At 44.0% G+C, this 23,659-nt stretch overlaps 1 protein-coding gene across 1 annotated transcript in view; it reads right to left on the bottom strand.

Annotated features, from left to right (window-relative positions):
* The window catches only part of USH2A (usherin), a 437,205-nt gene that overhangs the window by 407,753 nt on the left and 5,793 nt on the right, over positions 1 to 23,659 (bottom strand). The window contains exon 2 of the mRNA XM_077485085.1: positions 16,833 to 17,439. Coding sequence (XP_077341211.1) covers positions 16,833 to 17,317 — 485 coding nt within the window. The 5' untranslated portion in view covers positions 17,318 to 17,439. The remainder of the gene's footprint in view (positions 1 to 16,832; positions 17,440 to 23,659) is intronic.

Genomic DNA, 23,659 nt, shown 5'->3' on the forward strand with positions numbered 1-23,659 from the left:
TCAGTTAGTATTGTACCCACTTCTCTACCTGAAATAAAAACACACCTTTCCTTATGTTATAGAGAAGAGGATATTGGGAGGAGTTTTGTAGTCCAAACACACTTCCTGTCCTAGGGTAACAATTCTGCTCCACCATAGATACTGTTCAATTAATAAGCATTGTTACCCTTAAGCAGTCGTTCACAATGAGGGCAGGTTTGAAATCATCAGTTCAGCTGAACTTGGGGGGCGAGCTGAAAGACATCTGTGCACGCTCATGCACAGATGTCTATTGAAATCGCCCCCCAAGGTTGCCAAAAGTAGTGCAGAGACTACTTTTGGGAATCGGTGCAGTGCTACAAGGTCAGCATTGCACCGATTTAGACAGTGCCATTGTCAAATTGGCCCGATGTGAACGGGGGCTCAAGCGATATTAAAGTTTTGATATTTTTGTTTAAAAATAACAAACATGTTATACTTACCTGCCCTGCGCAATGCTTTTTGCACAGAGCAGTCCAGATTCTCCTCTTCCCAGGTCCCCCACCAGCCCGGCACTCATGTCCCCTCCCTTCTGCCAAGTGCCCCCATGGCAAGCAGCTTGCTATGGGGGCACCTGAGACGAGCAGCTGCTCTTTGTGTCCATTCAGACATGTAGCCGCAGCTCAGCTCTGCCCCCCTCTCCTCATTGGCTCACTGATGTTGATTGACAGCAGAGGGAACCAATGGTATCCACTGTTTCAGTCAATGAGAAGGGAGAGTCCCGGACAGCCAAGGATCTCATGCACAAGCTGGTGGAACAACAGAAGAGAACAGGAATTACTTTTCCCATGGCCACAGATACCTTAAAGTGGTTGTAAACACTTACAACACACTTTGACCTACAGGAAAGCCTAGATTAAGGCTTACCTGTAGGTCCAAGAAATATCTCCTAAACCTACATGGTTTAGGAGATATTTACTGAAAGACAGGCACCGCTGTCTATGGTGCATGCGCCGTAGACAGCGGCGTGCAGGCGCACTGAGCGCGCTGCCGTCAACGGCGATATGCCGCGCGTAGCGGCTCCCGTGCGCATGCGCGGCAGAGCGGCGAGACCCACGGAGAAGATGGATGCGCCGGACTACAGGGGACAGCGGTGACATCGCTGGCTCCTGTGTCAGGTAAGTGACACATAATGGACTACTATGCGATGCATAGTAATCCATTATGCTTTACCTTTACAGGGAATGAAAGAGGAAGTAAACTCATCAGGGTTTACTTCCTCTTTAAGGGCCCATGGTGGGGTAATAATTGCATTGAGACCTTGATTCATATTGAGGTGAAATAAGGAAGATTTAGATGTTTCCTCCTGTGAAGTCTAGTGATCATATGGCCATCACATTGTCTCCACCTCCCTCCCTGATAGAATTAAGAAATACAAAACAGATCCTAGAAGTCACCAGAGAGATCATCAAGGAGAGAAGGGGCTGATAAGGATTACTACCACTGAAGGTCTGCTCCAGCAAACATCATTGTGGCAGTGAAGATGCAGCACCCCCTAGAGGGGAGAGCCATATGGTAAGTGCATCCATATAAGAAGAACACGGAGAGAAGCACCTGTACTATAAGACACCTTTCAAAAAGCACTGAGAGGAATAAGGCGCCGGTCACTTTGTTTTGTTCACTTTCGAAGGACGGTTTTTGTCATTTCCAAACAGAGTGTTTATTACACTTTTCAGGAATTGAATTACATTTTTTCCACAATATTATCACAATAATGATTATATTGTGAAGATCTTAGTAACACACCTGTCAATTTATTATATTATATATATATATATATATATATATATATATATATATATATATATATATATATATATATATATATATTGTAAGGGATCTTCCCGGGGTAGGGTGTGTTTGGACACAGTTCACAGCAGACTTGGAATTTATAAAGCAGATCTTGGCGTTTATTCGTGGTACAAACAGTCCAGCAAACAAAATATACAGCAACACCGTGCTTTCTAAGTACAACAAAAATAAAAGTCCTAGCCCGGCTGGGCGCTTACTAACAGGTTCTGCTCACCTATCTGACACTTACAAACACAGCGTCTTTCGCCTGGATATCGCAGGGTGAGTTTTAGCTCCAGCAGTGGCTGTGCTTGCAGCTTCCTTCAACACACAGATTGTTCGTTCCCTGGCTGAGAGCAACCACCTGCAGACCCTGCAGTGCCTTTAGCTTCCCAGGCTAATTAGGATCAAAGCTCACCTGATCCCAAACCCAGAACTGGATCGGGGAATGTGGAATGACAGGTCCCTCTACCAAACCTACCTGCCATTCCATATAAACCCAGGCCCGGCAAAATTAAATAACAACTCAGCAGCATATCGCTGCTGAGAAACTGATCCATCCTGGATTTACCATCTCACACTGTGTAGCAACCTAGGTGAGATGTACACCCCCCTCAACCACTTCTCCAGTGACATGTCTACATATCCCCCCCCTCTTTTTCAGACCGGAGGGCTGAGCCTTTTGTCCCCACAGACAACTCACCCTTGACAATGCGTCAGCATTTGCCTGTAATTTCCCTGGCCTGTGTTCCACAGTGAAATTAAAGTTTTGTAGGGAGAGAAACCATCTAGTCACTCTTGCATTTCTCTCCTTGTTTAACTTCATCCATGTTAGGGGGGCATGGTCTGTCACCAACTTGAATTTCCTGCCTAGCAAGTAATACTTTAACGATTCTAGGGCCCACTTTATTGCCAAACATTCTCGCTCCACAATGGCATAATTTTTCTCGGCCGGGGTTAGTTTTCTACTCAAGTACGTCACTGGATGCTCCTCACCATTCACTACTTGTGAGAGTACTGCACCTAAGCCTGTGTTAGAGGCATCTGTCTGGACCAGAAATTCTCGCCTGAAATCGGGGGTAACTAACACAGGTGGTTGGCACAAGGCAGACTTAAGGCTTTGGAAAGCCTTCTCGGCCTCTGGGGTCCACGTGACCATTGCTGTCTTTCCGCCCTTTGTCAAGTCAGTTAGTGGAGCAGCAACTGAGGCAAAGTTCGGCAAAAATCTACGGTAATACCCCGTAATACCCAGGAAAGCTCTAACCTGTTTCCTTGTCAGGGGTCTAGGCCAATTCTGTATTGCCTCAATTTTATTTAGCTGTGGCTTAATCAACCCTCTCCCAATAATGTAGCCCAGATATTTGGCCTCTTCTAGGGCTAGAGCACACTTCTCGGCATTTATGGTCAACCCCGCATCACTTATGGCATCCAACACGGCCTGTACCTTACAGAGGTGACTTTCCCAATCAGGGCTAAAAATGACCACATCATCGAGGTAGGCAGCTGAGTAATCACGATGTGGTCGCAGAATCAAGTCCATCAACCTCTGGAAAGTTGCAGGCGCTCCATGTAACCCGAATGGCATCACTACATACTGGAATAGCCCATCAGGGGTGGAGAATGCAGTTTTCTCTTTAGCCTCACCAGAAAGTGGAATCTGCCAGTAGCCCTTTGTGAGATCGAGAGTGGTTATGTACCTGGCGTTACCCAACTTCTCAATCAACTCATCTACCCTGGGCATAGGATACGCATCGAACTTGGAGATCTCATTCAACTTTCTGAAATCGTTACAGAACCTCCAAGTTCCATTGGGCTTTGGGATTAGCACAATTGGGCTGGACCATTCACTCTGTGACACCTCAATTACCCCCAGAGCAAGCATACGTTTTACCTCGGCAGATACGGCTTCCCTACGTGCCTCCGGTATCCTATAGGGCTTAAGGTTTACTCTGCTTCTAGGCTCAGTTTCAATGTGATGATGGATGAGGTGGGTACGCCCTGGGAGGTCAGAGAACTTGTTTTTGTTTTTCTGTAAAAATTCCTGAGCCTCCTGTTTCTGTGACACTGATAGAGTATCACCTACCTTGACTGGAGGGATTGGTTGTGACAAATCATTAACAGTATTTGTCGCCACCAAGGATTCCCTGTCTTTCCAGGGCTTGATCAAGTTTATGTGATAAACTTGGAAAGGCTTCCTTCTACCTGGTTGGTGCACCTTGTAGTTCACCTCACTGATCTTTTCAACAATTTCATAAGGACCTTGCCACTTCGCCAAGAATTTACTCTCAACAGTGGGGACTAGTATAAGGACCCTATCGCCTGGGTTGAATGTCCTGATTCTTGCGGACCGGTTGTAAATTCTACTTTGGGCCTCTTGAGCCCTCTGGAGGTGTTCCCTTACCAGGGGCATTACAGTGGCTATACGGTCCTGCATTTGTGCTACATGCTCAATAACACTCTTGTATGGGGTGGACTCATTCTCCCATGTCTCTTTTGCAATGTCCAGTAGACCCCTAGGGTGATGACCATAGACCAACTCGAATGGTGAGAACCCTGTGGACGCTTGGGGCACCTCCCTAATAGCAAACATGAGGTAGGGTAATAAATGATCCCAGTCACGACCATCTTTTGCCACCACTTTCTTCAACATATGTTTCAAAGTTTTATTAAATCTCTCCACCAATCCGTCCGTCTGGGGGTGGTACACAGAGGTACGGATGTGTGAGATTTTAAATAGTTTGCATAATTCCTTCATTACTTTCGACATAAATGGCGTACCTTGGTCAGTTAGGATTTCTTTGGGGATCCCAGTCCTAGAGAACATATAAAACAACTCACGTGCAATTGTTTTAGATGCAGTGTTTCTTAAGGGTACAGCCTCAGGATAGCGGGTCGCATAATCCAGGACTACCAAAATATACTGGTGTCCTCTAGCTGACTTTACAATGGGACCCACTAAATCCATGGCAATACGCTCAAAAGGCACCTCTATAATAGGGAGCGAAACCAAAGGACTGCGAAAATGTGACACTGGGGCACTAACCTGACATGTGGGGCACGACTCACAGTATTTTTTAATATCATCATATATGGCCGGCCAAAAAAACCTCTGGAGAACCCTCTCTCGCGTTTTGTCAGTCCCCAAGTGTCCCCCAAGAACATGGTTATGTGCCATGTCAAGCACCTGACGCCGGTACGGCTTAGGTACCAGAAGCTGTTCCACAATCTCATCTTTAACCTTATTGACTCTATAGAAAAGATCATTAGTCACCGAAAAATGTGGAAATCTTTTTTCAGCATCTGGTTCCTGAGGTACCCCGTTCATAACAGCAACCTGCTCTCTCGCATTTTTGAGAGTGGGGTCCTGTAATTGTGCAGTCCCAAAATTATCGCTAGACACCTCTAAGTCTAGTATATTTTGCTCAGTGGGAGGAGCCTCCTCCTCCCCAGCCAGGACCTGCAAAGGAAAACAATCATTTTCATCCTGCACATTTTTATCATTCACAGTGGACAAGGCAACCCCCTTAGAGGTATCCTCACTCCTTTTGGGGATTTTTCTTTTTTCCCAAAGAGCCCAGAATAATGGAAAATCGCGCCCCAATATTACATTATGCATGAGGTTTTTAACCACACCCACTTCATATTGTACGGTGCCTTGTTCAGTCCCAACTTTAGCCAGCACTATAGGGTACACTTTTGTATCACCATGTATGCACACAACACTCATATGCTTTTTAGACTCTAAGTCCCCAGTCACTAGGCTAGCATGCACCAAGGTTACAAGGCTTCCTGAGTCCATTAACGCTTTAACAGGAAAGTCATTGATTGTGATGTTGCAGATTTGCGGTTCAGTCTCTAGTCCAGGAACTGCAGCACAAGATGGTTCCGCAAATAGCGACTGACGCCGGCTAGCGTCACATTCCATGGGTTCAGAGGTAAGAGGGCAATGGGCAGACACGTGTCCCGCCTCATGGCATCTCCAACACTGGATAGGGCCTGGTCTCTTTGGCAAGGAGTCCTTTTCAGAGCCCCTTAGCCACCCGGGACCATCACCAGTCTTTTGTCCCTGAGACACCACTTGAGCCCTTTTCCCCCCATCAGCACCCCTCCACACTCCCCCAATAGATGGAAGTCTCTTACCAGCTGACGGCACAGATCTGGCGCTCCGGGGAGGTGAAGATGCTGCAGGAACATCACGAAGGTAGTCCTCAGTCGCCTGGAACCTCTCCACAAGGTTGACAAGTTCGTTTGCGTTCCTAGGATCACCTTGTCCCACCCAGCGTTGCAGGTCAGTAGGAAGCGCTCGGAGGTAGCGATCCATCACGACCTTCTCTAGGATTTGTGCAGGAGTAGAAGTGTCTGGCTCCAACCACTTTCTTGCCAAATGGATTAGGTCATACATCTGGGACCTCGCTGATTTGTCCAGACTGTAGCTCCAGTTGCGTACCCTCCGGGCACGGACTGCAGTAGTAACTCCTAGTCGGGCAAGTATCTCCTCTTTTAGCCGAGTATAGTCCTTAACCTCTTGCTCACTGAGGTCATAGTAGGCCTTTTGAGGTTCACCTGTTAAATAGGGCGCAATTACCTCTGCCCACTCAGCGGCTGGTAACTTCTCTCGCTCAGCCACGCGCTCAAATACTGTTAGATAGGCCTCAACATCGTCCTCAGCAGTCATCTTTTGCAGCGCTTTCTGCACAGTCCTTCTCCCAAAAAAAATCTCTGGAGCGGCTCCCTCCATTGTGGGTGGATTAGCAACCACAGGCGCCTCTCGATTTACTATCAGGTGCTCGATAAGTTGTTGTTGGCTTTGGCGCAAAGCTTGCAACTCTTCCTTATGCATCCGCTGTTGTGCAGCCATCATCTGCTGTTGTGCAGCCATGGACTGTTCATGTCGTCTATTGGCCTCTGTCTGAGCCTGCTGTTGTTGCAAACTCACTTGCATAAACTGCTTCAGCATCTCCTCCATGTTGCTGGACTGTTTTTGGAGTGTAGTTGCAGCTTTCACCCAGGACATCAGCAGCTGTAGCCAAGTCTGTCCACACCGTTGCCCCTAGCAACCGCGTTGCCCGCTACCTCCACCAATTGTAAGGGATCTTCCCGGGGTAGGGTGTGTTTGGACACAGTTCACAGCAGACTTGGAATTTATAAAGCAGATCTTGGCGTTTATTCGTGGTACAAACAGTCCAGCAAACAGAATATACAGCAACACCGTGCTTTCTAAGTACAACAAAAATAAAAGTCCTAGCCCGGCTGGGCGCTTACTAACAGGTTCTGCTCACCTATCTGACACTTACAAACACAGCGTCTTTCGCCTGGATATCGCAGGGTGAGTTTTAGCTCCAGCAGTGGCTGTGCTTGCAGCTTCCTTCAACACACAGATTGTTCGTTCCCTGGCTGAGAGCAACCACCTGCAGACCCTGCAGTGCCTTTAGCTTCCCAGGCTAATTAGGATCAAAGCTCACCTGATCCCAAACCCAGAACTGGATCGGGGAATGTGGAATGACAGGTCCCTCTACCAAACCTACCTGCCATTCCATATAAACCCAGGCCCGGCAAAATTAAATAACAACTCAGCAGCATATCGCTGCTGAGAAACTGATCCATCCTGGATTTACCATCTCACACTGTGTAGCAACCTAGGTGAGATGTACACCCCCTCAACCACTTCTCCAGTGACATGTCTACAATATATATATATATATATATATATATATATATATATATATATATATATATATATATATATATACACACACTGGAATTTTAGTTGAGTAGCACTTGTCACTTTAGATTTATATATTTTTTGCTGAAATGATTCACCACAATAACAAAGGTTACAAGGTCACATAGCAAATATACTTTCAACAGAGCAGCGCCACAACCACTAGAATCCTTCTAATTTATTCTTGCGCACATTGTTGGATTAAGATGGGGAACAGATAAATATGGGGGGCTGCAGCACATAGAATGCATTAGGATAAAAAAAAACTTCTGCCTTTAGAACCACTTTAAGACAGAAAGTGGATCACCAAATAAAAATGAAAGAAAAAAGCTTGACATCTAAGGATGGGTAAGCTGCAATCCATTACATTTTTGTTTTTGAGTTTAGATATACAAGTCAGAGCAGACATCCAGGGACAGTCCCAGTTTTCAGGAGGCTGTTCCCTGAAAAAAAGTTTCCTCTTAAAGAGGTTGTAGACCCTTACAGACCACTTCTTGCTACAGGTAAGCCTATAATAACTTGGCTTACCTGTAGCTAACCAAAATATCCCCTAAACCTGCATTGTTTAGGAGCAATCTCCTGTATTTGCATGTGCCAATGTCATCAGCACATGTGCGTACGTGCCGTTTGCTTCAGTGAGTGTGCCGTTACCGGCAGCTCCCGCATGTGCGGGAGTGACGTCATCGCGGCCCTGGCCAATCACAGCACCAGAGCCGCCATACCTGGAAGTAGCCCCCGGAAGGGATGACGCCTGCCAGTTCTGTGTACGAGCACCGCAGCGAGTGCTTCAATCTCAGGTCAGTATTACATAATAAGCTAGCATGCTCATTATGTCTTTGTCTTGCAGGTGTTAGTTTAGTTTTTTTTTTTCCCAAAGTGGGTTTACAACCACTTTAAATAAATTAAATCCCAGGCTCAATAATTCATTCTGCAAGTTGTTACATCAATGTTTCACGACAGCTGTGGTCATTTTACGGTATAGGGACAGCTAGCTTGCATCACTGGGGAGGCAGGGAGTGCTGTAGGTTGTCTCCACAAGTGGGGCATTGGATCCCTCCCTTATTAGTGACAAACCTCATAGATAAAAAATAAGAGCAAAAATGTAATGTCCTATAATGTCCTATAATCCTGTAATTCAGTTCTGTAATCCAGAACCCAATGTTTCACGACAGCTGTGGTCATTTTACGGTATAGGGACAGCTAGCTTGCATCACTGGGGAGGCAGGGAGTGCTGTAGGTTGTCTCCACAAGTGGGGCATTGGATCCCTCCCTTATTAGTGACAAACCTCATAGATAAAAAATAAGAGCAAAAATGTAATGTCCTATAATGTCCTATAATCCTGTAATTCAGTTCTGTAATCCAGAACCCAGTGTGGTGATGCTTTTTAAATTGTCTAGTCAATAGGCTTGGATATCAATCAAGCTTTATTACTTTAAAGGCTAAATTCACATTTTGTAAAAAAATAAAAATAAATGCACATGATTTTGGAGGTTAACCGCTTGCTGACCATATACTGTATATACTGTATATGGTGGCAAGGCTCTCCTGTACGTCCTAGTACGTAATCCTGCACTTTCGGTTCTGGGGCGTGCACGTGCACATCTGGCGGCTCGCTCCTGCAGTGATCGGACACAGCGGGAGCCAATCAGCGGGTCTAGTAGACTTAGTGTCTGCCAGGACCCACTGATCATTCAGGACACAAGCAGAACAGCAGTCTGCCTATGTAAACAAGGCAGATCGCCGTTCAGTGAGAAGGGAACGTTGTGATCAAGTCTTCCTGCAAAGCAGGAACATGGATCTGCCTTCCCATAGTACAAGCACCTCCCCCACAGTAACCAAGCTCATTTTAGGCACACATTTAACCCTTTGATTGCCCCTGATGTTACCTCCTTCCGAGCAATTAGTACAGGGACAGTGCATATTTAGGCACTGATCATTGTATTGATGTCACTGGTTCCCAAAAAAGTGTCACTTAGTGTCCGTTTTGTCTGTCACAATGTCGCAGTCCCACTATAAGTCACTAAACACTGCCATTACTAGTAAAAAAATAAATAAATTCCATAACTACTGTATTTCCCATAGCTTGTAGACACTATAACTTTTATGCAAACCAATCAATATACGCTTATTGTGATTTTGTTATCAAAAATATGTAGCAGAATACAAATTTTATTTTATTTTATGTTGGATATTTTTTATGGTTTAATAGCAGAAGTAAAAGATATGGTTTTGTTTTTTTCAAAATTGTAGTTTTTTTTGTTTATAGAGCAAAAAATAAATACCACAGAGGTAATTAAATACCACCAACAATGATAAATTGGTAAATAAATACTAATAGCAATCTCCTCTGATGTTCTATTGTGTTCTGGCAGCAAAACCTCCCCCCGTGAAAACACTCTGAACTGACCGGGGGCTGATCGGCGGACCTTTTTTTGATCATGCCCCTTCAGCTGGCTTCTGTCAGACCTACTGCAGTACACACAGGCTGAATGTCTGCAGGTTTCTACTGAACCGGCCGATGCTGCCCAACATTTGAAACGTGTGTACTAGACTTAAGGGCTCCAGATACCCATAGTAACACTGAAAGACTCCAGATCCACTTTTAGCTTGTTCGGTGCAAAAGGGGATACAAAAAAAACGTCTGCCTTTAGAACCACTTTAAGACAGAAAGTGGATCACCAAATAAAAATGAAAGAAAAAAAGCTTGACATCTAAGGATGGGTAAGCTGCAATCCATTACATTTTTGTTTTTGAGTTTAGATATACAAGTCAGAGCAGACATCCAGGGACAGTCCCAGTTTTCAGGAGGCTGTTCCCTGAAAAAAAGTTTCCACTTAAAGTGGTTGTAGACCCTTACAGACCACTTCTTGCTACAAGTAAGCCTATAATAACTTGGCTTACCTGTAGCTAACCAGAATATCCCCTAAACCTGCATGGTTTAGGAGCAATCTCCTGTATTTGCATGTGCCAATGTCATCAGCACATGCGCACTGGTGCAAAAGGGTCTTTAAGCCAATAGTGGCACCACTTTAGGTAGCAGAACTTCACCCGGATAGCAGAAATCTCCAGGAATCCTCCCAAGAGAGTCACCAGACTCTTGTCAGGGTTCAGCTCCTTTACAGCTCATCCCTCCAGGGGGTTCCCTCCCTCTGGCTCTCTTTCTTGGTTCATGATCCCCCTCTACCAGACAGAACAGCTCAGTGTCTGAGGACAACTACTGGCCACAATCCAAGCCTATATCGACAAGCACATGTTGGGCACGGGAGAACAGATCAGCACATCTACCCAGACCAAAGCCCAGGGGGAAAAAGAGCCCTCGAGATTAGACCCCAAAAATGTATGTCCTCCTCCAGTATCCACAGCTGGCAATAAACCTTCTAGTGGCCACTCCAGTACTACTGTAGTTTCTTTCTCTAATGCCAGAAATACCATTGACATCTACTGACAGCAGACAAAAGCAACAGTAACCTTGAGTTTAGGGGGAGGCATAATGAGTGCTGTTTACCACACAGCAAGGTAAGTTTAGATAGTCACCCCTGCTTAGGGCAGGGTGACTACACCTGGATGCATGTCCCCATTAGGGATGAACCAAACACGCCCTGGTTCAGTTTACAGCAGCAGATCATGCAAACAAACAAAAAAATGTGTTTGAACACGAGAACACCATTAAAGTCTATGGGACACGAACGTGAAAAATCAAAAGTGTTAATTTTAAAGGCTTATATGCAAGTTATTGCTATAAAAAGTGTTTGAGGACCGGGGTCCTGCCCCATGGGACATTTATCAATGCAAAAAAAGTTTTAAAAACTGCAGGTTTTTTTGGGAGCAGTGAATTTAATAATGCTTAAAAGTAAAACAATAAAAATGAAATATTCCTTTAAATATCGTGCCTGGGAGGTGTCCTTAGTATGCCTGTAAATTAGCGCACTTTTCCCGTGTTTAGCACAATACCACAGCAAAATGAAATTTCTAAAGGAAAAAATGTCATTTAAAATTACTCGTGGTTGTCGGGTTCCGGCAATGTATATAAAAACCATTGAAAAAAATAGCATGGGTCCCCCCTCCCCCAACACAGGAAAGGGCCCTGCTGTTAAAGGGGTGTTCCAGAGGAAACATTAAAAAAAAAAAATTCAGCAGCTACAAACACTGTAGCTACTGATACTGACTTTTAATAAGGACACTTACCTGTCCACGGTGCCTGTGATGCTGCCCCCCCCCCCCCCCCCCCCGTGGCCGATACATCCCTTGTATCGTGTCCTGGTGCTACCATTCTCACTAAGGGAACACAGTTCCCAGAACACAGCGCGTAATTACATGCTCCTGTTAAACGCAGGCTGAAAATTTGGGCCTTGGGTGGTGGTATTGGTGCCATAACACTGTAACCCCTCACAGATACTGTTTTTTGGTGCAGGAATGGGCCCTGCATTGAAATATTAGATCAAAAATTTTAATTATATGCCCCTGTTAAACAGGGGCAGAAAAATTGGGCCTTGGGTGGTGGTGGTGCCCTAAACCAAAAATATTGTTGGAAGCTAGCATCATCAAGATTGAGGAGGAATAGGATAGTCAGCATAGGCAGTCTTCAAGGGATCCCACATCCATAAAAAAAATCAATCAGTTACATCAGCATCAGGTGCTTGATAGCTGCTGATCAAAGACTGATTCATTTTTATGAATGTGAGCCTATCAATGGAATCTGTGGACAGGCGCACACTATGATCCGTTCCAAACCCTCCAGCAGCACTGAATGTACATTCAGAAAGAACGCTGGATGCAGGACAGGCCAGTAGCTCAATTGCATATTGAGCAAGTTCTCGCCAGTGGTCCATCCTTAAGACCCAGTAACCCAGTGGATGCTCTGTTGGAAAGGTCTCTAAGTCTGCTCTTGCCCCTAGATATTCCTGCACCAAATAATGCAGATGCTCACAATGGTTGGCCGGTCAGCTGGCCACTTTCTCCACCGCTTTTTCTTTGACTGAATGAAGCCTTAGCAACATGTTGTCCAGCACCAGGAAATTGTAACCTCCCAGGGTCTGGAAATGCATTGCACAAACCTTTCTTCAAGGCCTCCTGAAGATGTTTCATCCTCTACTCCCTCTGCGAAGGCAGGATGAGTCCTGCAACATTACCCTTGTAATGCAGATCAAGAAGGGTTGCCAGCCATTAATGACCCCTCTCCCTGATACCACAAATCTTAGGGTCCCTTCGCAGGCTTTGAAAAATCAGGTAGGCCATGCAGCCTAAGTTTGCAGAGGCATTCAATTCTGAGTCCTCTGGGTCACTAAGGATCACATGATCTGTAACTACCTCCCCCCAGCCACGTACAACTCCTTGGGTTTCTGGGGACTGAAAACCATCCCTTGAAGACTGCTGCTGAATGTTATCCTCTACATCCATGCTGACACAATCCTCCTCCTTCTCTTCTACCAGTGTGTTTGGCGGGCCCGCAGGAATGCTATCTGGATAAAGAGGGCCTTGAGAGGTAAGGGAGTCCTCCTCTTCCTCCCGCTGTTCTGCCTCAAGTGCCCTGTCCATTATTCAACAAAGCATGTACTCCAACAGGAAGACTAGAGGGACAGTGTCACTGATGCATGCATTGTCGCTGCTCACCATCCTTGTGGCCTCCTCAAATGGTGACAGGACAGTGCATGCATCCTAGCGTGGCGAAAAGAAGCCAAGCCCCACTGACCCTGTCCTGGTGCCATACTCACACAGGTACTCATTGATGACTCTCTGCTGCATGTGCAGCTGCTGCAGCATTGCCAACATTGGGTTCCACCTGGTGGGCATGTCACAAATGAGGTGGTTGGTGGGCAGGTTGCATTCCCTTTGAATGTCAGCCAGCCGAGAACTGGCATTGTATGACCACAGACTTTTCTGGCCTGCCTCAGGAGATCCTGTAAGCCTGGGTACCTGCTCAAGAACCGCTGCACCACCAAATTCAAGACGTGTTCCAAACATGGAACATGGGTCAAGTGTCCGTGTCGGAGGGCGGAGAGAAGGTTGGTGCCATTATCGCATACAACCATTCCTTGCTGAAGCTGGCATGGCTTCAACCACCTCTGAGCCTGCCCCTGCAGAGCTGACAAAATCTCGCCCCAGTGTGGCTCCTGTCCCCTAAGCAGACCAACTCAAGCACTGCATGGCATTTTTTTGCCTGACTGCTTGCGTAGCCCCTTGAATGCTTATGGAGCACCACTGGTTCAGAGGATAATTCTGCAGAAGAGGCCATAGAGGAAGAAGAAGAGGAGGGGGTGGAGGAGAGAGCTGTGGTAGAAATCACCACTAGTATTTTGGAGGCATGGTGGCGGAAAAAGCTCCAAAAATACTGAAGCCTGTCCTGCATCCTTTTCAGCTGCCAGCTGCCAGCGGAGGTCCCCAGTGCCCAGTGAAGGAAAGGTAATGTCCCTGTCCATGCCTGTTGGACCATGAACCAGCGGTAATATGACCCTTTACAGATGACCACCCTGTTCAACGAGGCCAAAACATTGCCTTCCACATGCCGGTAGAGAGCCGGAATAGCCTTCTGTGAAAAGAAATGGTGTTTTGGAACCTGCCAGTGAGGTACAGCACATTCCACAAATTCACGAAAGGGGGCAGAGTCTACAAGCTGAAAAGGAAGCAGCTGCAGTGGTAGCAATTTGGCCAAGCTAGCATTTAGACGCTGAACATGTGGATGGCTGGGAGCAAATTTATTTTTGAGAGGCCTGGAGGTATAGTGATGTTGGAGATCCCAGATGAGGAGCAAGGAGAAGTCCACCTTTTTCTTTGATGTGGGTCTTTCAAGTGCCATTGCCAATGGACTGCATGGCAGGTCGTCATATGTCTGGTCAAGCATGTGGCGCCCAAGCAGCTGCTGTTCTGGCCACGCTTGATCTGCTTCAGACATAGGTTGCAAATAGCAACGGCGCGATCTGCTGCACACGTGTCGAAAAAGGCCCATACCAAGGAACTTTTAAAAGTCAGATGGCTATACCTGCCATCGTCTTTTGTTGTTGTTGTTAAAGTGGCAGAGCTCCTTTAACTGCAATAGAGGCAAATAAAGTCACTGACCTGGCTGTGTTATCATGCAGGGAAGCCTACATTACAAGACTGCCTGAACAAAATCTCATATCGTTTGGTTACTATATCAACTATAAATTAATTAACAACTGATTAGCAACACACATTTTAAAAAGAAGTAGGCTGGGTATTTTGTGTTGTTGGACATTGTCTACTAAACACTGGTTGCAAATATATATTTTAAACTATTTTCATCCCCACCTAATCCTTATGAGATTGCCAATCTAATCGATATGACCACACAGCGTAAACACCATTACTGAATGCTAGCACTTATTTCCAGTAAAGTAAATCATACCATCTGCATATTTTAAACTTTATAAACCATTCAAATAAAACAGAAATATATGAACCAAAAAATTCATGACTGGTGGCACAAAAAGGAAAAAAAAAAATAGACCAAAGATTGCCAGCAGTGAGAATTTAACTAGCAACGGCATCTAGACAGCAAGAAAGAGAGTTAAGTACTACAGCTCTGGGATAAGGAAACCAGGGGAAATTAAGTTCAGATATATCATTTATCTTCTCCATTTATTCTATTTAAATTTCACAGATGGCAGATTCCCTGTCGTCGTTACCACCACATTCATTTATACCTTTAGGCCACCGTACTTTAGGCGCCCGTTACACGATATCCTTTTTTCATTATTTGAAGTAAGGAGCGGCAACACAACAAGCTCTTAGTAAAAAAGAGGGGAATGATGATAAGAGATGCTATGGACTCATTGTCTAGTATTCATCTTCAAAATACTCCCTCATTAGTTATTGAACTTTCCTCACTAAACAAAGCCGAGTAAGACTATTCATCCTAATTTGGTGCCATAGGCTGAAATTCCTTCAAGATTTCATGCATTGTGTATCTAACGACGCCAGCTATTTTTAAGAGTTGCCTCAGGTGAGCTGTGGAAATTCAAAGAAATGATTGCACATTATATCTTAACACCATGTGGATCTATTCAAAGGAATTCCAGGGCTGGCTCTCTGTTGGGAGTGTGATTTTAGAGACAAAATCGGTTTTCATTATTTCGCCAATTAGGACATAAAATATTCTCTTGGTATATGTGAGTAAGCAGCTAATTATTGCAAGAAAGCCGTTTATGAGGACACACAGGAAGAATGACAAATTAAAGATAATTTTTTTTACTTGACTTTTTGAATTTATAAAAAAAAGGAAAAGCCCCCTGTTTACAACATTTTTAAAGAATTATTAAAATATGAGAATGATTCTCGGTACAGGTATACTTGCAATCAAATTTCTGAATTTTTTAAGAAATGTATTTTAAAGCATTAAATTGATTTTAAAAATATAACCAAGACTAATGTTGCTCATGATTAGTGCTCCTTGAAATTGCTGAATAATAATTTATTATTCTCATATAATAGCAAAACTTTATTTTCAGGAGATGTTCTCTTACTGTATGCTTAAAGCCCAACTCCTGGTGACCGATGTCATGGAAAAATCCTACATTTTAAAGCTGCCCCTGTAACAAGAGGCAAGGGTAAATCTTCCAATGGGGACACCTATTCTATTGACTATGTTCACGTGTGATTTGGTCTTTGAAGACCAAAGCTATTGTATCTTCAGAGCTCTTTACAGCATTTGTCACCTCACTGTCTGCTTTAACCTCTTGGACCCCACAGTAGTGTTCCACAACCGTATGCATTGTATACAGTTGCGGAGAGGCCCCATTTGCTTAAATGGCTCACTATCAGTGGGTGGCAGCACCTGCCAAAAGTGACTGGGGGGTATCATTTCTACTGCAGCCACAAAGAATTACGGTTGGTGCCTGTGTATATCTCTGGCTGCTGCCTTTTTTAGTTAAAGGGGTGTGGTTGGGGGGCATAAAAACCTTAAACATTCCCATACCTTTTTACAGTCCAACATTATCTAAGTGATTTCCAAAGCCTTGTCACATCCTCACTAATTCAAGTTTATAGCTAAGTTAACAAGGAACTAAATAATTAACACATGTCCTATAACCTGTTTTTAGACTTCTTTCCACTTAGGAAAAAAACACATTACATTATATTCTACAAAATACCCCTTCTCATTGTTCTAACATCTATTAAACTTTTAAAGTTTAAGTGAAGGTAATAACAAGATCCAAGTTGAATTAACTTAGGAATGAAAAAGTTGTATTTGTAGTTTTTCCATTCTTGATTTTTGTTTTCAAGGCAGGTGACCCTGGGCTGCTGATTTTGCATGCAGGAGAAGGTAATGGATGCTTTCGTACTTACATTTCACTGGCTTGCTCAGGTTTCAGCCACGCAGTCAGCGTAAATGAACTTCCTACTTTTGCCGTTGTTGTTGTTATAAAGCAATCTTTGTGATCATAAAAGATGAAGCTGTACGAATCTTTGCTGGATTTTGGGTGTAGGTCTTTCACATCTTTTCTGACGCAAGAACCAAGGTCTCCTTCAAGAAGATGGTGATAGCTTGGAGTGTAGGATCTATACGGGCAATCTTGAATACAAAATCGCTGGATGCAAGTCTGCAGGCTTTGCTCATTCCATTCGCTTTGACAAAAAACACTTCTCTGTGGAAAGCCGCATGTGGCGTTGGATGGCTCTGTGAAGATAGGCTTAAATGCTGCCAAATTTTCCAGTTTCGGAAAGAGACCTTGTGCTCTTACTAAGGCAACATTTGTGTGGCATCCAAAATGCAACGCTTCAAAAATGTGAAGCAAAGTACAAATTTTTCTAAGCAACAGAAAAGAATACATTATGATTTTTTCATACAATCGATAGAAAAAATCCTTTATTATATTTTGACATCATGAGTCATTTGAGAGAACGTCAACTTGTGGGTTTCGGATGAACCATTGTGTAATCCACTACAGATTTCCTAAAAGAAAGCACAAAGGTATATAAAACGAAGGCACAGAAAAAACTTTTGATTGCTAGACAATAAAATGGGTGTTTTTTTATCATCATGTCTGAAGGGAAAATATGTGCTGCCCAAAGCAACTACTCAAATCTCCAATTTTCCTTTACCAATGCATTTTGGGGTGGGGGTGAAAGCAAAGCAGTCTATCTACAGGCAGGGTGAGACACTGATGCAGGATAGATTTAGCTACCCAGAGTAAAGGCTGGTCAGATATGACTGATCAGATTGGCACCCACACCAAATATCTATATTGTCAGCTTCATACAAACACTATGGGGTGGATTTACTAAAACTGGAGAGTGAAAAATCTGGTGCAGCTCAACATAAAAGCCAATAACCTTCCAGTTTATTTGTTTGTCAAACCTTAATTGAACAAGCTGAAGTTAGAAGCTGATTGGCTACCATGCACAGGTGCACCAGATTTTGCACTCTCCAGCCTTAGACCCCTTTAACACTGGGGCGCTTTACAGGTGCTACAGCACTAAAAATAGCGCCTGCAAATCGCCCTGAATCAGCCGCTTCTGTGTCTCCAATGTAAAAGCCCTGAGGGCTTTCACACTGGAGCGGTGCGCTAGCAGGTCAGTAAAAAAAAGTCCTGCTAGCAGCATCTTTGGAGAGGTGTATACACTGCTCCTTCACCGCTCCTGCCCATTGAAATCAATGGGGCAACATGACTATACTGCTGGCAAAACGCTGCTGCAGCAGCGTATTGCGGTGGTTTTATCCCTTCCTCAGCCGCTAGCAGAGGGGTAAAACCCTGCTAGCGGCCGAATGCTGCCGCTAATATGACGGTAAAGCAGCGCTAAAAATAGCGCCACTTTACTGCCGATGCCCTCCGCAGCTTGGTGTGAAAGGGCTCTTAGTAAATCAACCCCTATGTTCCTCAACGTTAACCACATATTCAGTCCCAACCATTCAATATCTTACTAAATATAAGTCAGCCTTACCCAAATATAAGTCAGCCTTAACATGCCTGCCGGGAGACGGTCAAGACATGTGGGCAGATCCGACTTCATTCTTGCCCGAGCCTAGACTGGCTCTGTGAGGTCAGCCGATGGCTGCTGTCTGCTGAAAAGGGGTTACAGGAGTGCAGAACAAACTGCACTCCTGTGTTTCACAGGATAAATACAGCAAAATTAGCTTTTAACTGTACTTCTCCTTTAAATGGCAGATTTAGTCCATAACCATCCCAGTATTTACAGATGTGTTCTAAATCAACTTAATTCTCCTGATTTGTTGTGTTTTTGAGTATCCTAAAGTAGAACTATGGCCAGACTATGGACATTCAAATATTTACATTTTAAAATAACCCCTTACTAACCTCTGTAGCTGCAGTCATTTGTGGAGTAATTCAACCTCAAAATTGGCAGCCAAAGAATATCAGTTTTATTTTCTAGCTGTAGCTCAGCACCTCCCTCTCAGCATTGAGTTGGCAAAGAAGCCGAGGGCCCACGGATGACCTTATCAGTGTGCTTCTGCTCCTTCATTGTTTAATTAAATATTGTATCTTGACAAGGCTGTATTATTTAATTGCAGGGTCATTTAAAGGGAGGTCAAGAACGACTTGTCAGTTCTTTATATTGGCAGCATATTGGCTGGTAAGACAACGGTAATATTTTATTTCAACTATCTATTTAGCTGTAAAACTGGAGTTTGCTTATATGGTAAAACACTTTAGAATTATTAATATATATATTTTTTATTTTTTGAAACACAAATTATTGAGTAGGGCACTGTTAAAAGGAAAACTACACTTTTGCTAAAAGAAATACAGTATATATATATATATATATATATATATATATATATATATATATACAGTGGTGTGAAAAAGTGTTTGCCCCCTTCCTCATTTCCTGTTCCTTTGCATGTTTGTCACACTTAAGTGTTTCGGAACATCAAACCAATTTAAACAATAGTCAAGGACAACACAAGTAAACACAAAATGCAATTTGTAAATGAAGGTGTTTATTATTAAAGGTGAAAAAAAATCCAAACCATCATGGCCCTGTGTGAAAAAGTGATTGCCCCCCTTGTTAAAACATACTATAACTGTGGTTGTCCACACCTGAGTTCAATTTCTCTAGCCACACCCAGGCCTGATTATTGCCACACCTGTTCACAATCAAGGCATCACTTAAATAGGAGCTGCTTGACACAGTAAGGTCCACCAGAAGATCCTTAAGGCCGGGTTCACACCGCTGCGATGCGGGAACTCCGCGAATCCGCAGCGTTTTCCAGCATCGCACACCTCCCGCCGGCAGTTCACACTGCCCTATGCGGACGGCTGGGAGTGTCAATGTTATGTTAATGACACCCCCAGATCCGTCCGCATATCGCAGTGCGATCTGCCGACTCGCACAGGAATCGGATCGCATGGTGTGAACCCCCATGCGATCCGATTCTGTTGCGGACCAAAAAAAGGGTCCCGTGTGAGTTTGCTGCGGGAGCGCTGCGAATTCAGCCATACTATCTGTATGGCTGAACTCGCAGCGCTACGGAGATCGGATGTGATTTGCTGTGCGAATCACATCCGGATCTCCCCCCGCAGCAGTGTGAACCCAGCCTAAAAGCTACACATCATGCCGAGACCCAAAGAAATTCAGGAACAATTGAGAAAGAAAGTAATTGAGATCTATCAGTCTGGAAAGGGTTATAAAGCCATTTCCAAAGCTTTGGGAATCCAGCGAACCACAGTGAGAGCCATTATCCACAAATGGCGAAGACATGGAACAGTGGTGAACCTTCCCAGGAGTGGCCGGCCGCCCAAAATTACCCCAAGAGCGCAGCGACGACTCATCCAAGAGGTCACAAAAGACCCCACAACAACGTCCAAGGAACTGCAGGCCTCACTTGCCTCAGTTAAGGTCAGCGTTCATGCCTCCACCATCAGGAAAAGACTGGGCAAAAATGGCCTGCATGGCAGAGTTCCAAGGAGAAAACCACTGCTGAGCAAAAAGAACATCAAAGCTCGTCTCAATTTCTCCACAACACATCTTGATGATCCCCAAGACTTTTGGGACAACATTCTGTGGACCGATGAGACAAAAGTGGAGCTCTTTGGAAGGTGTGTGTCCAAGTATATCTGGCGTAGAAGGAACACTGCATTTCATAAAAAGAACATTATACCAACCGTAAAATATGGTGGTGGTAGTGTGATGGTCTGGGGCTGTTTTGCTGCTTCAGGACCTGGAAGACTTGCCGTGATAAAAAGAACTATGAATTCTGCTGTCTACCAAGAGATCCTGAAGGAGAATGTCCGACCATCTGTTCGTGTACTCAAGCTGAAACGAACTTGGGTTCTGCAGCAGGACAATGATCCTAAACACACCAGCAAGTCCACCACCGAATGGCTGAAGAAAAACAAAATGAAGACTTTGGAGTGGCCTAGCCAAAGTCCTGACCTGAATCCTATTGAGATGTTGTGGTATGACCTTAAAAAGGCCGTTCATGCTTCGAAAACCCTCTAATGTAACTGAATTAGGACAATTCTGCAAAGATGAGTGGGCCAAAATTCCTCCAGAACGCTGTAAAAGCCTCATTGCACGTTATCGCAAACGCTTGGTTGCAGTTGTTGCTGCTAAGGGTGGCCCAACCAGTTATTAGGTTTAGGGGGCAATCACTTTTTCACACAGGGCCATGATGGTTTGGATTTTTTTTCACCTTTAATAATAAACACCTTCATTTACAAATTGCATTTTGTGTTTACTTGTGTTGTCCTTGACTATTGTTTAAATTGGTTTGTTGTTCCGAAACACTTAAGTGTGACAAACATGCAAAGGAACAGGAAATTAGGAAGGGGGCAAACACTTTTTCACACCACTGTATATATATATATATATATATATATATATATATATATATATATATATATATATATATATTCCTGGACCTCCTTATATCAATGTTTTTGTAGTGAGTCAGTCAACGGTAAGTAGATTCAAACATGCTTGGGACAAACATAGATCTATACTCAGACAAAAGAAAACAAAAAAAAAAAAATACAAAAACACATATAAAAAAAACAAAAAAAAAACACCTAGTCTTTTTTCTGCTGTCACTTTTCTACGTTTCTTACTATGGGTCAGCGTTATATACTATATATATATATATATATATATATATATATTCACAGTATTTACTAAAGGCAAATCCACTTTGCACTGCAAGTGCACTTGAAATTGCACCGAAAGTGCACTTGGAAGTGCAGTCACTGTAGATCCGAGAGGGACATGCAAGGAAAATAAAAAACAGCATTTTAGCTTGCACGTGATTGGATGATAAAATCTGAAGAATTTCGCCTCATTTCAGATCTACCCCTTAGATTTAGAGGGACTGCACTTCCAAGTGCACTTGCAGTGCAAAGTGGATTTGCCTTTCGTAAATAACCCTCAGTATCTCACAGTATCGTAAATATTTTATTATATCTTTTCATGTGACAACACTGAAGAAATTTCACTATACTACAATGTAAAGTAGTGAGTGTGCAGCTTGTATAACAGTCTCAAAATAACTCAACACACAGCCATTAATGTCTAAACCACTGGCAACAAAAGTGAGTACACCCCTAAGTGAAGATGTCCAAATTGGGCCCAAGGTGTCAATATTTTGTGTCCACCATTATTTTCCAGCACTGCCTTAACCCTCTTGGGCATGAAGTTCACCAGAGCTTCACGGGTTGCCACTGGAGTCCTCTTCCACTCCTCCATGATGACATCACGGCGCTGGTGAATGTTAGAGATCTTGCGCTCCTCCATCTTGCATTTGAGGATACCCCACAGATGCTCAGTAGGGTTTAGGTCTTGAGACATGCTTGGCCAGTGCATCATCTTTATCCTCAGCTTCTTTAGCAAGGCAGTGGTCATCTTGGAGTTGTGTTTGGGGTCATTATCATGTTGGAATACTGCCCTGTGGCCCAGTCTCCGAAGGGAAGGGATCGTGCTCTGCTTCATTATATGACAGTACATGATGGAATTCATGGTTCCCTCACTGAACTGTAGCTCCCCAGTGCTGGCAGCACTCATGCAGCCCCAGACCATGACACTCCCACCACCATGCTTGACTGTAGGCAAGACACACTTGTCTTTGTACTCCTCATCTGGCTGCCACCACCACACACGCTTGATACCATCTGAACCAAATACGTTTTTCTTGGTCTCATCAGACCACAGGACATGGCTCCAGTAATCCATGTCCTTAGTCTGCTTGTTTTTAGCAAACTGTTTGCGGGCTTTCTTGTGCATCATATTTAGAAGAGGCTTCCTTCTGGAACGACAGTCATGCAGACCATTTTGATGCAGTGTATGGTCTGAGCACTGACAGGCTGACCCACCATCCTTTCAATCTCTGCAGCAAGGCTGGCAGCACTCATACGTCTATTTTCCAAAGAGAACTTCTGGTTATGATGCTGAGCACGTGCACTCTTCTTTGGTCAACCATGGCGGGGCCTGTTCTGAGTGGAACCTGTCCTGTTAAACCACTGTATGGTCTTCGCCACTGTGCAGCTACTCAGTTTCAGGGTCTTGGCAATCTTCTTATAGCCTAGGCCATCTTTATGTAGAGCAACAATTCTTTTTTTAAGATCCTCAGAGAGTTTATTGCCATGAGATGCCATTTTGAACTTCCAGTGGCCAGTAGGAGAGAGTGAGAGCGATAACACCAATTTGAACACACCTGCTCCCCATTCACACCTGATATCTTGTAATACTAATGAGTCACAGGACACCGGGGAGGGAAAATGGCTAATTGGGCCCAAATTGGATATTTTCACTTAGTAGTGTACTCACTTTTGTTGCCAGTGGTTTAGGCATTAATGGCTGTGTGTTGAGTTATTTTGAGGGGACAGCAAATTTACACTGTTATACAAGCTGTACACTCACTTATTTACATTGTAGCAAAATGTAATTTCTTGAGTGTTGTCATGTAAAAAGATATAATAAAATATTTACAAAAATGTGAGGGGTGTACTCACTTTTGTGAGATACTGTGTCTATATATACAGTGAGGGAAAACAGTATTTGATCCCCTGCTGATTTTCTACATTTGCCCACTGACAAAGGAGTCAGTCTATAATTTTAACCACTTCAGCCCCAGAAGATTTCCCCCCCTTAATGACCAGGCCATTTTTTGCTATAAGGCACTGCGTCTCTTTAACTGACTTAATCTCTTTAACTGACAA

This window comes from Lithobates pipiens, unplaced genomic scaffold, assembly GCF_037356315.1.
Source record: "Lithobates pipiens isolate NorthernLeopardFrog02 unplaced genomic scaffold, aLitPip1_a1.2 Scaffold_18, whole genome shotgun sequence".
Lineage (NCBI taxonomy): Eukaryota > Metazoa > Chordata > Amphibia > Anura > Ranidae > Lithobates > Lithobates pipiens.